Source organism: Bubalus bubalis, chromosome 13 (genome assembly GCF_019923935.1).
Source record: "Bubalus bubalis isolate 160015118507 breed Murrah chromosome 13, NDDB_SH_1, whole genome shotgun sequence".
Lineage (NCBI taxonomy): Eukaryota > Metazoa > Chordata > Mammalia > Artiodactyla > Bovidae > Bubalus > Bubalus bubalis.
The window spans coordinates 76,699,678-76,711,745 of record NC_059169.1 but is presented as its reverse complement, the minus strand read 5'-3'; the positions used below and the strand labels follow the sequence as shown (position 1 = coordinate 76,711,745).

Sequence of the window (12,068 nt, the reverse complement as noted above, 5' to 3'; positions counted from 1 at the left end):
CTGTCCATGGGGATTCTCCAGCAAGAATTCTGTAGTGGGTTGCCATTTCCTCTTCCAGCAGATCTTCCCAACCCAGAGATCAAGTCCTGGTTTCCTGCACTGCAGGTGGATTCTTTACTATCTGAGCCATGGGCTTCCCTGCTGGCTCAGATGGTAAAGAATCTGCCTGTAATGCAGGAGGCCTGGAGAATTCTGTGGATAGAGGAGCCATTTCCTACTTATTTGTACTTATTTACATATATGAAAGGAATCAGAATCTGCCTATACTGATACATTTCAAAGCTTCTTGATTTTTCATTGGGGAGTATTTCGTGAGGTCAGGATTCATGGCTTTCTTAAGGGGAGCTCAGGCTAAATATCTGGAGGGGCTTCTCTAATAGCTAATAGCAGTGACTAGGGGCTGGGGAGGCTGGAAGGGCTGAAGGTCCTCTAGTGAGAGAAGCTCGGGCTTGCGTGTGAGGTCCTCCAACCTGAAGGGGGTGCTCTTCTTGTCTTTTCTCCCCCTGGCATCTACTCATGAGCCCTCCAGTTCACACTGATGGCTTTTCTCCTCTCTCCTCTGCATACTGTGTGCATTTCATTCTTTGCTTGAACAGTTTCTCTCGCTCACAATACTCTGCCTTTTCTTAGCCCATCCACATTTGATCCAAGTGCTCCCTGTTCTCTGTCACTGGGCTGAACTCACCTGATCACCATTAATTTCTGCAGCTTCCACTTAAAGTTGCTTTAACTGAAGTTCAACCGTGTGTTATGTGACATGCAGAGATGAAAATGTTACATTTCTCATTTTGCGTGCCCATTTCTTATTTTCTTCCCTTCTAAGTCATAAGTGCCTTGTGGGTACTCTGCTTGATATAATTCTTAATTATGGGTAGAATGAATGTCCATAGGAAGCACCAGTCAAATATTTACTGACTGACTGAATCGATCAGGGAATGGATAAGAGTAAGTCTGTAGAGCAGGAAATTAGGATACTCCTTCCACTTGAGGTAACAATGAGAGTGGCAGGCGGTCAAGGTTTCTCCATTCTTCCCTGCCTTCCCAGACCGATCTCCCAGCACTTGGTCTAAGGCTAGCTGATCCATCCCATTGAGAGGATAGACCTCACCTTAGACATTCCTTTGCTCTCTGTTAAGGACCACCATGGAAGGAAGATGAAGTATAAGGCCAATAATTGATTGGATGAAAGATTGAATACACAAGTAGGGGAAGAAGGAGGTAACCATCTGTTGATCTGGGATAGGAAACACCTTAAGTTTATTAGCTTGTCAATGGACTAGGTAGCTGTTTACAAGCCCGGAGAAATAACTTTGCTAGTGTTTATGAATCGGAGAAGGCAATGGCACCCCACGCCAGTACTTTTGCCTAGAAAATCCCATGGACGGAGGAGCCTGTAGGTTGCAGACCGTGGGGTCGCCAGAGTTGGACACGACTGAGCGACTTCACTTTCACTTTTCACTTTCATGCATTGGAGAAGGAAATGGCAACCCACTCCAGTGTTCTTGCCTGGAGAATCCCAGGGACGGGGGAGCCTGGTGGGCTGCTATCTATGGGGTCGCACAGAGTCGAACACGACTAAAGTGATGCAGCAGCAGCAGCAGCAGTGTTTATGAGGATGTGATGAGTAGAGTCTGAGAGTCTCATTTCTGACTCAGTTGGGACCATGGAATGATACTTATATTTGGGGTGCTTTCATCCGGGATGATCTGAAGTAGGACCTTGGATGAAAAAGTGTGAGTGTCCTGCTGGTTCTGGAGGCCACGGTGCTTGGGATGGCTTCTCAGACTCACTCTATCGCCCTCCTGTGGAAAAGATGTGCAGTTCAGGAAATCTGTCCTATTTCTGAACAGAGGGATGGGAAGCATTGACTTCTTTGCCTTTGAGGCCTAAGGATGAGTGGCCCTACTGCAGCTTGGATCCTCCTGCACTTTTTTTTCTTCCTGGTGGAGGAAGAGCCTGGTGTTGAGGTCCCCAGACCATATTCCAGCTGCCCAGTGGCCCTCTGGAGGTGTTCTAGAAAAAGATGATGTGAATACCTCGATTTCCTGAGGATTCAGGCCAGTCTTGAAAGGTAGCTAGTGTGGGTTTCTGATTCTACAGGGTTCACCCAAGGACCCACTCTAACCAAAGCGTTGTCAGCTCTGATGGATCCATGGAATTTACTTTAAGTGTAAGTTCCATGGACTGATTTCTCTTGGCTGACAGGCAGCAAAGAACTTCTCCCTGGCTGCAGAAACTACTCCTAACCCCATTCTAAGACTCCTCGGCTCTATTTTGCCTTGTTGGAATTCTAGCAGATGACAACCTTGATTTAGCATAAGTATTTACGAAATCCTCTGGTGGAAAACTTTGGATTTTCCACAGTATAACAGCTTTTTTCTCCACTAGATGAGACCTTTTCCAATTGGATAATGGGTATCCACATAAATATAAATATTTGATTAATGGGGTTTATCATGGATTTATCATGTCACAATTTTTAAAGAAGGGCTTCCCTGGTGGCTCTGTGGGAAAAAAATCAATCTGCCAATGCAGAAGACATGGGTTTGATCCCTGAGTTGGGAAGATCCGTGGAGAAGAAAATGTCAACCTACTCTAGTATTCTTGCCTGGGAAATCTCGTGGACAGGAACTGGGTGGGCTACAGTCCGTGGGTTCATAAAACAGTTGAACACGACTTAGCAACTAAACAGCAACAACAACAATTTCTAAAGACCTAGTAAAATACACTAAAAGACCTGAAATATTCAAAGCATTGGACACATTTAGGAGACTTCTAGAAACTTCCTCTACTCCAAAAACAGGGGCATGAAGATCGGTTGTCACATTTCAAGTGTGAGAAGGGGCTAAAGGAGAATTCTGGTTTCTCAGAAGACATTTTAACCATTCTTTGGTCTTCACAAAAGACTGCATGAAGTTGTGAACCTGGGGAGGGCAATGCCAAGGATGTTTTCTCTGTGAACTTCTCTAGGGGAAGCTTTTCATTCATGTGAACTTGGGAGGCATTTGGGCTGTTGGAGGAGGAGAGAATCAATGGTGATGAGAATATAGTTTAAGAGTTTGACTTTTTAGTCAAAGTTGCTGTGACCCAGATTTTCAGCTCCTTCTATATACCTCTCTCTGTGGATTAAAAGAGAAGGTGGGGCTATGTGAAATCTGGATATTCTCTTCCTATACTTGTTTTTTGCTTTCTTGATTCAGCTGCCTTTGGCTGATTCTCTTCCTTCGACCTTTATGCTCTGTAGGCTGAATCCTATCACTTCTTTAGGTTATTAGGCTCAGTAGCTGGTGGCTCAATGGTAAAGAATCTGTCTGCAATGTAGAAGGCTCAGGTTTGATCTGTGGGTTGGGAAGATCCCCCAAAGAAGGAAAGGGCAACCCACTCCAGTATTCTTGCCAGGAAAGTCCTATGGACAGAGGAGCCTGGAGGGCTACAGTCCTGGGTTGCAAAGAGTTGGACTCGACTGAAGCAACTGAGCACAAAATCTTTCTTGATCCTTCTGGAAGCAAGTAATCTCTTTCCTTTGAATTCCCTTTGCAGCATCCACACCTTTCTTATCAGGGCCCGTGCCTTGCTTCCTGTCTGAACATATATCATGCTTATCCTTTGTGTGCTGTAGGCTCCTTGAAAAAATGAGATTGTGTCTTTGTCCCCTCTCAGGTGCCCAGCAGACAGTACAGGGACATATTAATGTACTTTCCTTTTAGAAAATAAATCTTGAGAGGTCGTTCTCCCATTGGAACAATGACTGTCTCAGTACGTCTTTCTGCAACCTCACAGAATTGTGAAGATGCGTTTCTCGTTGCAGGAGTAAGTTTCAAATCACTTGCCTCTCCTTTCCTCAGGTTCCCACAAAGTGACTCTGTCCTGCTGGTACCATGACCGAGGTTGGGCCAAGATCTCCAACATGACCTTCAGCAATGGGAAACTGATAGTTAACCAAGACGGCTTCTACTACCTGTACGCCAACATCTGCTTTCGACATCATGAGACTTCGGGAAACCTCAGTGCGAATTATCTTCAGCTGATGGTATATGTCACCAAAACCAGCATCAAAATCCCCAGTTCTCACACTCTGATGAAAGGAGGCAGCACCAAGTACTGGTTGGGGAATTCTGAATTCCATTTTTACTCCATAAACGTGGGAGGATTTTTTAAGCTACGGTCTGGCGAGAAAATAAGCATTGAGGTCTCTAACCCTTCACTACTGGATCCAGATCAAGATGCAACGTACTTTGGGGCTTTTAAAGTTCGAGATATAGATTGAGCCCCATGTCGGGGAGAGTTTTCCCGTGTTTCCTAGGATGTATAGAAAACTCCCAAAACAAGTCAAGAAAGATGTATATAGGTATGTGAAACTACTCAGAGCTATGACCCAAAGGGTACAAGAAGACCCTACCCATGCCTTTGACTCTGTAGGGAACAAATATATTTACAGCCAATGGGAGATGCTGGACTCAAGGTCTATAAAAATCTAAGGGTTTTTTTACATAATGGTTCATAAATTTTGTAATGAGTTCCTAGAATTAAAGCAGATTGGAGGAGTTATGGCTGTCTTTGAGAAAAACTGCCTTTGGGCAATGGGAGGGGTTAATTCTCTGGCTCTATAATCTGTTGGTTATATACCACCATGCAGTTGACGTGGAGAGGGTGTCTTTTAATTGCAAACTGATGACCATCTGAAGGGTTAAATTCTTTTGAATTGTTACATCTTGCTGGAACCTGCAAATAAATACTTTTTCTAATGAGGAGAGAAGAATATATGTATTTTTATATAATATCTAAAGTTATATTTCAGATGTAATGTTTCCTGTGCAAAGTATTGTAAATTATATTTGTGCTATAGTATTTGATTCAAAATATTTAAAACTGTCTTGCTGTTGACATATTTAATGTTTTAAATGTACAGACATATTTAACTGGTGCACTTTGTAAATCCCCTGGGGGAAAACTTGCGGCTAAGGGGAAGAAATGTTGTTTTGCTAATATCAACTGTATTATATTTCTCCATTCTTTTTAACTTAATAGATTTTTCAGACTTGTCAAGTCTGTGCAAAAAAAATTAAAGTGGATGCCTTGAATAATAAGCAGAATGTTGGCCACCAGGTGCCTTTCAAATTTAGAAGCTAATTGACTTTAGAAAGCTGACATTGCCAAAAAAGACACATAATGGGCTACTGGGCTGTCAAGAGTATTTATATAATTATTAAACAGGTGTTTTTTTCCTACAAGTGCTGCAAATTGTAAATTTTTTTAATGAAAAAGTTATCAGTGGCTTACGGCAAAGAAATTCCATTTTTAATTTAGTGGAAGTTATTTTATACTATACAATAAAAACATTGCCTTTGAATGTTATTTTTTTGGTATGAAAATAAATTTATAGGAAAACCTGCCTTGTGAGTTTGTGCTTCTCTTTTATGTCTGTCTTGCTCTGTGATCCTTTCTCTCCAATATGGTAATGTGGCTTCTATCTTTCCAAAAGTTATTTCTCCCAGTAGGGGGAAATGCAGATTTAATTAAAATTAGGAACAGATTCAGTTAAATTAATGAACCTCAGAATTTGAAAAATAATTTACAAGGGATTTGTATGCAAGACGGTAGCCAGAACATAGAGACTTTACCACTCAGAAAAGAAAAAAAAAAATTGTTGTGCTGACATTGTGAGAAAAAAATAGTGCTTTGCACAAGTTCATAAGGCCCCATGGCACAGTCATTTGACCTGGAGGAACCCCTGATACACTAACAGTGATGTGTAGAAGAAGCACTCACGGTGCTTGTTAACACTGTGAATAGGACAGGGTGTTAACTAACAGAACAGATGCTTGTCCTCGTGGAAATTTATGTGAGGGAGCCATCAATCCCATGTTGATTACTCTCCATTAGACAGAAGAAAATGAACGCTTGGGAAGACAAGGGAAGCTATAATTCAAGGCACTTGCCATTTGTAGATAAATGTGTCTTGATGGTTGTAACAGGATAAAAGGAGAAAAGAAATATTAATAGCAGAGGTTACAAAGAAAAAAATTGTAGTTTGTTTTTTTTTTTTGATGGTGGGACATTGATAGTGGGACTTAACCATTGACCAAAATACACCTATTGTTTTCCAACTGTCAGTAAGCCTGAGGTAGATTGGTACAGTCCCTTGGCCTGCAAAGAGATCGGTCAGTCCTAAAGGAAATCAATTCCTGAATATTCATTGGAAGGACTGATGCTGAAGCTGAAGCTCCACCACCTGCTGGAGCTTGGCCACCTGATGCAAAGAGTTGACTCACTAGAAAACACCCTGATGCTGGGAAAGATTGAAGACAGGAGGAGAAGGGGACGACAGAGAATGAGATGGTTGCATGGCATCACCAACTCAATGGACATGAGTTTGAGCAAGCTCTAGGAGATGGTGAAGGACAGGGAAGCCTGGCGTGCTACAGTCCATGGGGTTGCAAAGAGTTGGACACAACAGAACAACAACAAGATTGGTACAAAATGCCACTTCAGTGTTACATATCCCAATTGCTGGTCCTAATTATTCTTCATTTAATAAAATATTAACTTTGAGGGGCAGTTGGAGAATTTCTGTTTTCTCCACTGACACACAATCTTGTCATGTAGAGAGCTTTATTAGCTCTCTGGCTTATAGAATATGATTCTCTCTTTTCCAAAGACAAATAACATTCATTCAATCGTTGGCAGCACCAACTATGTGCTAGGAATTTTATCAAGCACTGGGTACCATGGGCTTCCCAGGGGGAGCTAGTGGTAAAGAACCTGCCTGCCAATGCAGGAGATGTAGGAGACACAGGTTCTATCCCTGGATTGGGAAGATCCCCTGGAGAAGGGCATGGCAATCCACTCCAGTATGCTTCCCTGGAGAATCACATGGACAGAGAAGCCTGGTGGGCTACAGGGTTGCACAGTTGGACATGACTGAAGTGACTTAGCATGCATGCATGATCTTGGATATTCTTCTTGCCCTGAAGAAATCTTCATTTCACTGGAGAGCCATCCTAGTAAGAGTGTGGTGAGTTCAGGGCTTGGACATCTACAGAATGCTGTAGGAATAGCAAGGAACCCATTGGACCCAATCTTAGGGATCACAGAAGTTCTAGAAAGGAAATCAAACTGGATGGGAGGGGGACTGCATGACTCCAAAAGTGGATATAGAATATCCATCCCCACTTTTAACTTAGAGGCAAGTAACTTGCAGTCTCTCAAAGGTGAATCTAGTAAGAAGACAGATGGTGGCACCCGCCAGACTGGAGAACTAACGTGGCAGATGATGTGCAATGCCGAGAGAGATCGAGAGATCCTCTGGAGAAGACCTTGGAAATTGAGCCAAACCGTAATGTGAATTTCATGTATGTTGACAACGCGATAGGTCAGAGATTTTTAGAGCTTCACTAGAATAAATCTGTGACAATGAAATGTTGGCTTATGCCTTGAAGGCGGCAACTGATACGCTGGAAGCAAGTGGATATGCTAGGAGGTCCGGAAAAGGCTTGTTCTCTTCTCTAGTGATGCTCAAGGCTTTCCAGGATCTGAATGTGAAGTGAAATCTGACTCTTTCTGACCCCAATGACTGTAGCCCACCAGGCTCCTCTGTTCATGGAATACTCCAGGCAAGAATATTGGAGTGGGTTGCCATTCCCTTCTCCAGGGGATCTTCCCAACCCAGGGATGGAACCTGGGTCTCCCACATTGCAGGCAGATTCTTTACCATCTGAGCCACCAGGGAAGCCCTAGTTTTCCCGCTCACATGCTGCTTTTTACTCCTCCTGCCTTTTCTTCTCATTGCACCCCCTTTTCCTCTTCCACTCTAAGCGTGTTAATCCTTTCCTTTCTTCTTTCCCCCTGATCCCTGGCTCTGGCCTCAGTTCAGTTCAGTTGCTCAGTCGTGTCTGACTCTTTGCGACCCCATGAATCGCACGCAGCATGCCAGGCCTCCCGGAGTTCACTCAGACTTATGTCCATCGAGTCAGTGATGCCATCCAGCCATCTCATTCTCTTGCATCCCCTTCTCCTCCTGCCCCCAATCCCTCCCAGCATCAGAGTCTTTTCCAATGAGTCAACTCTTCGCATGAGGGGGCCAAAGTACTGGAGTTACAGCTTTAGCATCATTCCTTCCAAAGAAATCCCAGGGCTGATCTCCTTCAGAATGGACTGGTTGGATCTCCTTGCAGTCCAAGGGACTCTCAAGAGTCTTCTCCAACACCACAGTTCAAAAGCATCAATTCTTCAGCGTTCAGCTTTCTTCACAGTCCAACTCTCACATCCATACATGACCACTGGAAAAACCATAGCCTTGACTAGATGGACTTTTGTTGGCAAAGTAATGTCTCTGCTTTTGAATATGCTCTCTAGGTTGGTCATAACTTTCCTTCCAAGGAGTAAGCGTCTTTTAATTTCATGGCTACAGTCACCATCTGCAGTGATTTTGGAGCCCAGAAAAATAAAGTCTGACACTGTTTCCACTGTTTCCCCATCTATTTCCCATGAAGTGGTGGGACCAGATGCCATGATCTTCGTTTTCTGAATGTTGAGTTTTAACATTAACTCTTAAATTAAATGGCCTCAGAGGGCCATTTAATTCTCCCAAGGCCCTTGGGGAACTGAAGGCTGCTGCGCTTGTTTGCGATGGATCATGTGGGCACTCAGCACAGCGCAGTGAATGTTGAGGAGTGACACAGTATGTCAGGAAAGCAACACATACTGGATGCTATGGAACCATTTGCTCATTTTAACTACTCCATTTCAATTTTCTTCCCAACACCTGCCAAATGTGAAGCAAGGGAAGCATGCCAAATTTGAAGTCAGCTGTCTTCTTGAGTCAGTTTTCACAGCTATCCCAGGTCCATGCATTCTTGTGTCTTCCCCAAAACACTGTATGTGCAGCCATTCTTGTCTAGCCAATTTTCTTTCCTCCTGCTTCCTTTTGTCTCATTCATCTCCATCAGGCCATGCTAGAGAACTTTGCAGGGAAGATCCATTTCCCCAGTGACTCGGGGGGAACCTAAGCACCTCATGCTCCATCTTCTCTGTGTGTTTAATTATTGATGTGACTAGAGATGGTGCTTGGGTGCTCAGTCATGTCTGACTCTTTGCACCCTATGGGCTGTAGCCCACCAGGCTCCTCTGTCCGTGGGATTTCCCAGGCAAGAATACTGGAGAGGGTTGCCATTTCCTCCTCCAGGGGATCTTTCCTGACCCAGGGATCGAACCTGAGTATCCTGCATTGGCAGGCAGATTCTTTACCACTGAGCCACCTGAGAAGCCCGGCTGGAGATAGTGGCCTGGGGTTATACATACACATTTTAGGGACTCAACTTTGACTCAACCTGCAGTTCCATATTTGCCTGTGGAGTCACTGGGGGCTCTCCAAGAATGTTCTGATTTCCTATTTGGCTTTGTTGATAGATCCTCTAGCTTCCTTGCAATGAAATTGAAATATGTTCCCTAGTAGTTGCATTTATAAATGCTAATTAGTTATTGATTCACATTATTATGATTTAACCGTGTGTCACTTTGTATAATAAAAAATTTGTACACAGTGAGTGTTAGGTGTTAACTATAAAACAGAAATCTATCCTTTTGATGAATAATGCTTTTATGATACTGCTGCTCTCCAAGTCTTATAATTTAAAAATTCTATTTCCTAATCATCTACCCTCACCTTCCTTCACCTTTGCTGACCGATTTTTTTTCCTGTTCTTACTGCACCTTGACCAGCGCTCTGGCTATTTGCAGTGACAAGCACTTTGATATGATCAGATGTGGACCATTCACATCATTATCCATGTGCTGCTGGCTTTCCATATCTATAGACAAATCCTGTAGAATCTTCTCTTTTGAAACTTCAAAGAGGTCTCCCTTGCTGCTGGCAAAGGAACAAGCTAGAAGTTACTTACTCCACTGGTAGCACCCAGAGCTAAGATATTGGGGATCATGACCGATTTCAGAGACAATAAGTCCTCCTGATATAAAATAATAGATATTTCAGTCTCCCTTCTCAGAGTCTTAAAATCATGAAATGTCATTCTGTTGGGCAAAATCCATTTTCTTCCTTTTCCTATGGATTCTGAAGAAGCTTCATTTCCTCAAAAGGCCGATCTCAACAATCCCAGGTTGGAATGAAAGCACCTCACAAGACATGAAGATATTTTGGAAGAAGAATCGCAGATGTGGGCATCAGCCAGACTCAAGTTTGGAATCTGAGCTCTGTTGCCTAGTAGCTAGCTCTGGAAAGGCTAGCCACAAGTTGAATTTCAGTTTCCTTCCTTGTAAAGCAGGAATCTCCCTGTGTTGAAGAGTTGTCAGGATTAGCAATGTATGCTGTGTGCTCAGTCGCTTAGTCGTGTCTGACTCTTTGTGACCCCACTGTCAACCACCAGGCTCCTCTAGCCATGGAATTTTCCAGATAAGAATACTGGAGTGGACTGCCATTTCCTACTCTAGGAGCAATGGAGGAGCTCAAGTAGTAGCCACCACTTTTATCCTCTCATCCCACTTACTATATCTTGAGTTGCAGGTCAGGACACAGTCTTCTTTCTCTCTAGCTGCCCAGGCACAGCCTGTCTTGAGCAGAGCACTATGCTCTGCATCATGGGAGACAGCAGCGGAGAGATGGTGTTAATCTCCAGGGCAGCAGGGTGGTCACGTGGCTGATGGCAGGAAGGGCAGAAGGGGTGAGAGCTCAGAACCATACCCTATGGTCACCCTTTGGTAAGTTACCTGTGAATCTTTGGTAAGTTTCCAGCATCCTCATGAGTTCCGTTTTATTGCATTTCCGGTGGGAACCAGTGGAAGGACAGCGTTTGCCCGAACACTGTGAGATACAGAACAGAGCAGCCTGCAGAAGGAGGAGAGGAGGGAAATGCGGGCCACAGCCGGAACCTCAGGGTGGAAGTGCTGGTACTTTGAGGCAGGGTCCTTGAACCTTCTCTGGGTGGGGAAACCTGTCCTGAGGACATCTGATCAGGTTGAAGAAAGAGTATTCAGATTTAGAAGGAAAGCATCCTGACCCTAATAAGTAAAAGAAAAGTTCACACACAACTCTAGAGGAAGCACAAATACTAAATAAATGTGTCTTACCAAAAATGTCCAAATGAGGAAGTACATCATGAAATAGGCAAGGGACATCTAGAGGGGTTTATCCAAATCCCAGGGCTTTGCAGGGGGCGCAGTGGTAAAGAATCTGCCTGCCAATGCAGGAGAAGCAGGAGACGTGAGCTTGATCCCTGGGTCAGGAAGACCCCCTGGAGGAGGAAATGGCAGCCCACTCCAGTATTCTCGTCTGGGAAATCCCATGGACAGAGGAGCTTGGCGGGCTACAGTCCAGGGGGTGACAAAGAGTCTGATGAGCACAGAGCATGCACATATTCAACCTACTAAATATTTCAAATCCCAAATCCCAACCATTAACTGGACCAGACGCTCTGGTATCCTCCTTTCAAGGGCAATGGCGTCCAGGGCGGGACTGGGAAGAGGCTGGGACTGGGGAAACTGTAACTATAGGAGTGATCCAAATTTCCCAGATCCGTGACTTGCGTGGAGGCAGATCCCTGAGGGGACAGACAAATATGAGACTGTTGCTGTGTTATGAAGATGGGGTTATGGATGTTTTCTTCTTTTCAAAACTTCCCTGGCTGTTCTTACACTACGACTGAAGTCAATAATAAAGAGCATTAAAGCTGACCTTTTCAATAGAGAAACAGCACTGAAGCTTTTGGCACTAAATGAGTCTAGAGCCCTATGATGCTGCCCTGTGTGCTTTTTTGTTTTTTTAATTGAAGAATAGTTAATTTGCAATGTTGCATTAGTTTCAAGTATACAGCAAAGTACCTTCATTCCTTTTCAGCTTCTTTTCTGTTATAGGTCATTACAAGATATTGAGTAGATACAGTAGGTATATTGTTCTATACAGTAGGCCCTTATTGTTGACCTATTTTATATATAACAGTGTATATATGTTAATCCCAAACTCTTAATTTATACCGCCCTCACCCTGCTATCTCCTTTGGAAACTGTAAGTTTGTTTGCTATGTCGGTGAGTGTATTTCTTTTTGTAAATAAGTTCA

At 43.6% G+C, this 12,068-nt stretch overlaps 1 protein-coding gene across 2 annotated transcripts in view; it reads left to right on the top strand.

The window, feature by feature from the left end:
• Positions 1-5,383, top strand: part of TNFSF11 (TNF superfamily member 11) — a 42,194-nt gene extending 36,811 nt beyond the window's left edge. For both annotated transcript variants that reach the window (XM_006076501.3, XM_044926842.1), the window contains exon 5: positions 3,846-5,383. In XM_006076501.3, coding sequence (XP_006076563.2) covers positions 3,846-4,267 — 422 coding nt within the window. In that variant the 3' untranslated portion in view covers positions 4,268-5,383. The remainder of the gene's footprint in view (positions 1-3,845) is intronic.
• The last annotated feature ends 6,685 nt before the right edge of the window (positions 5,384-12,068 follow it).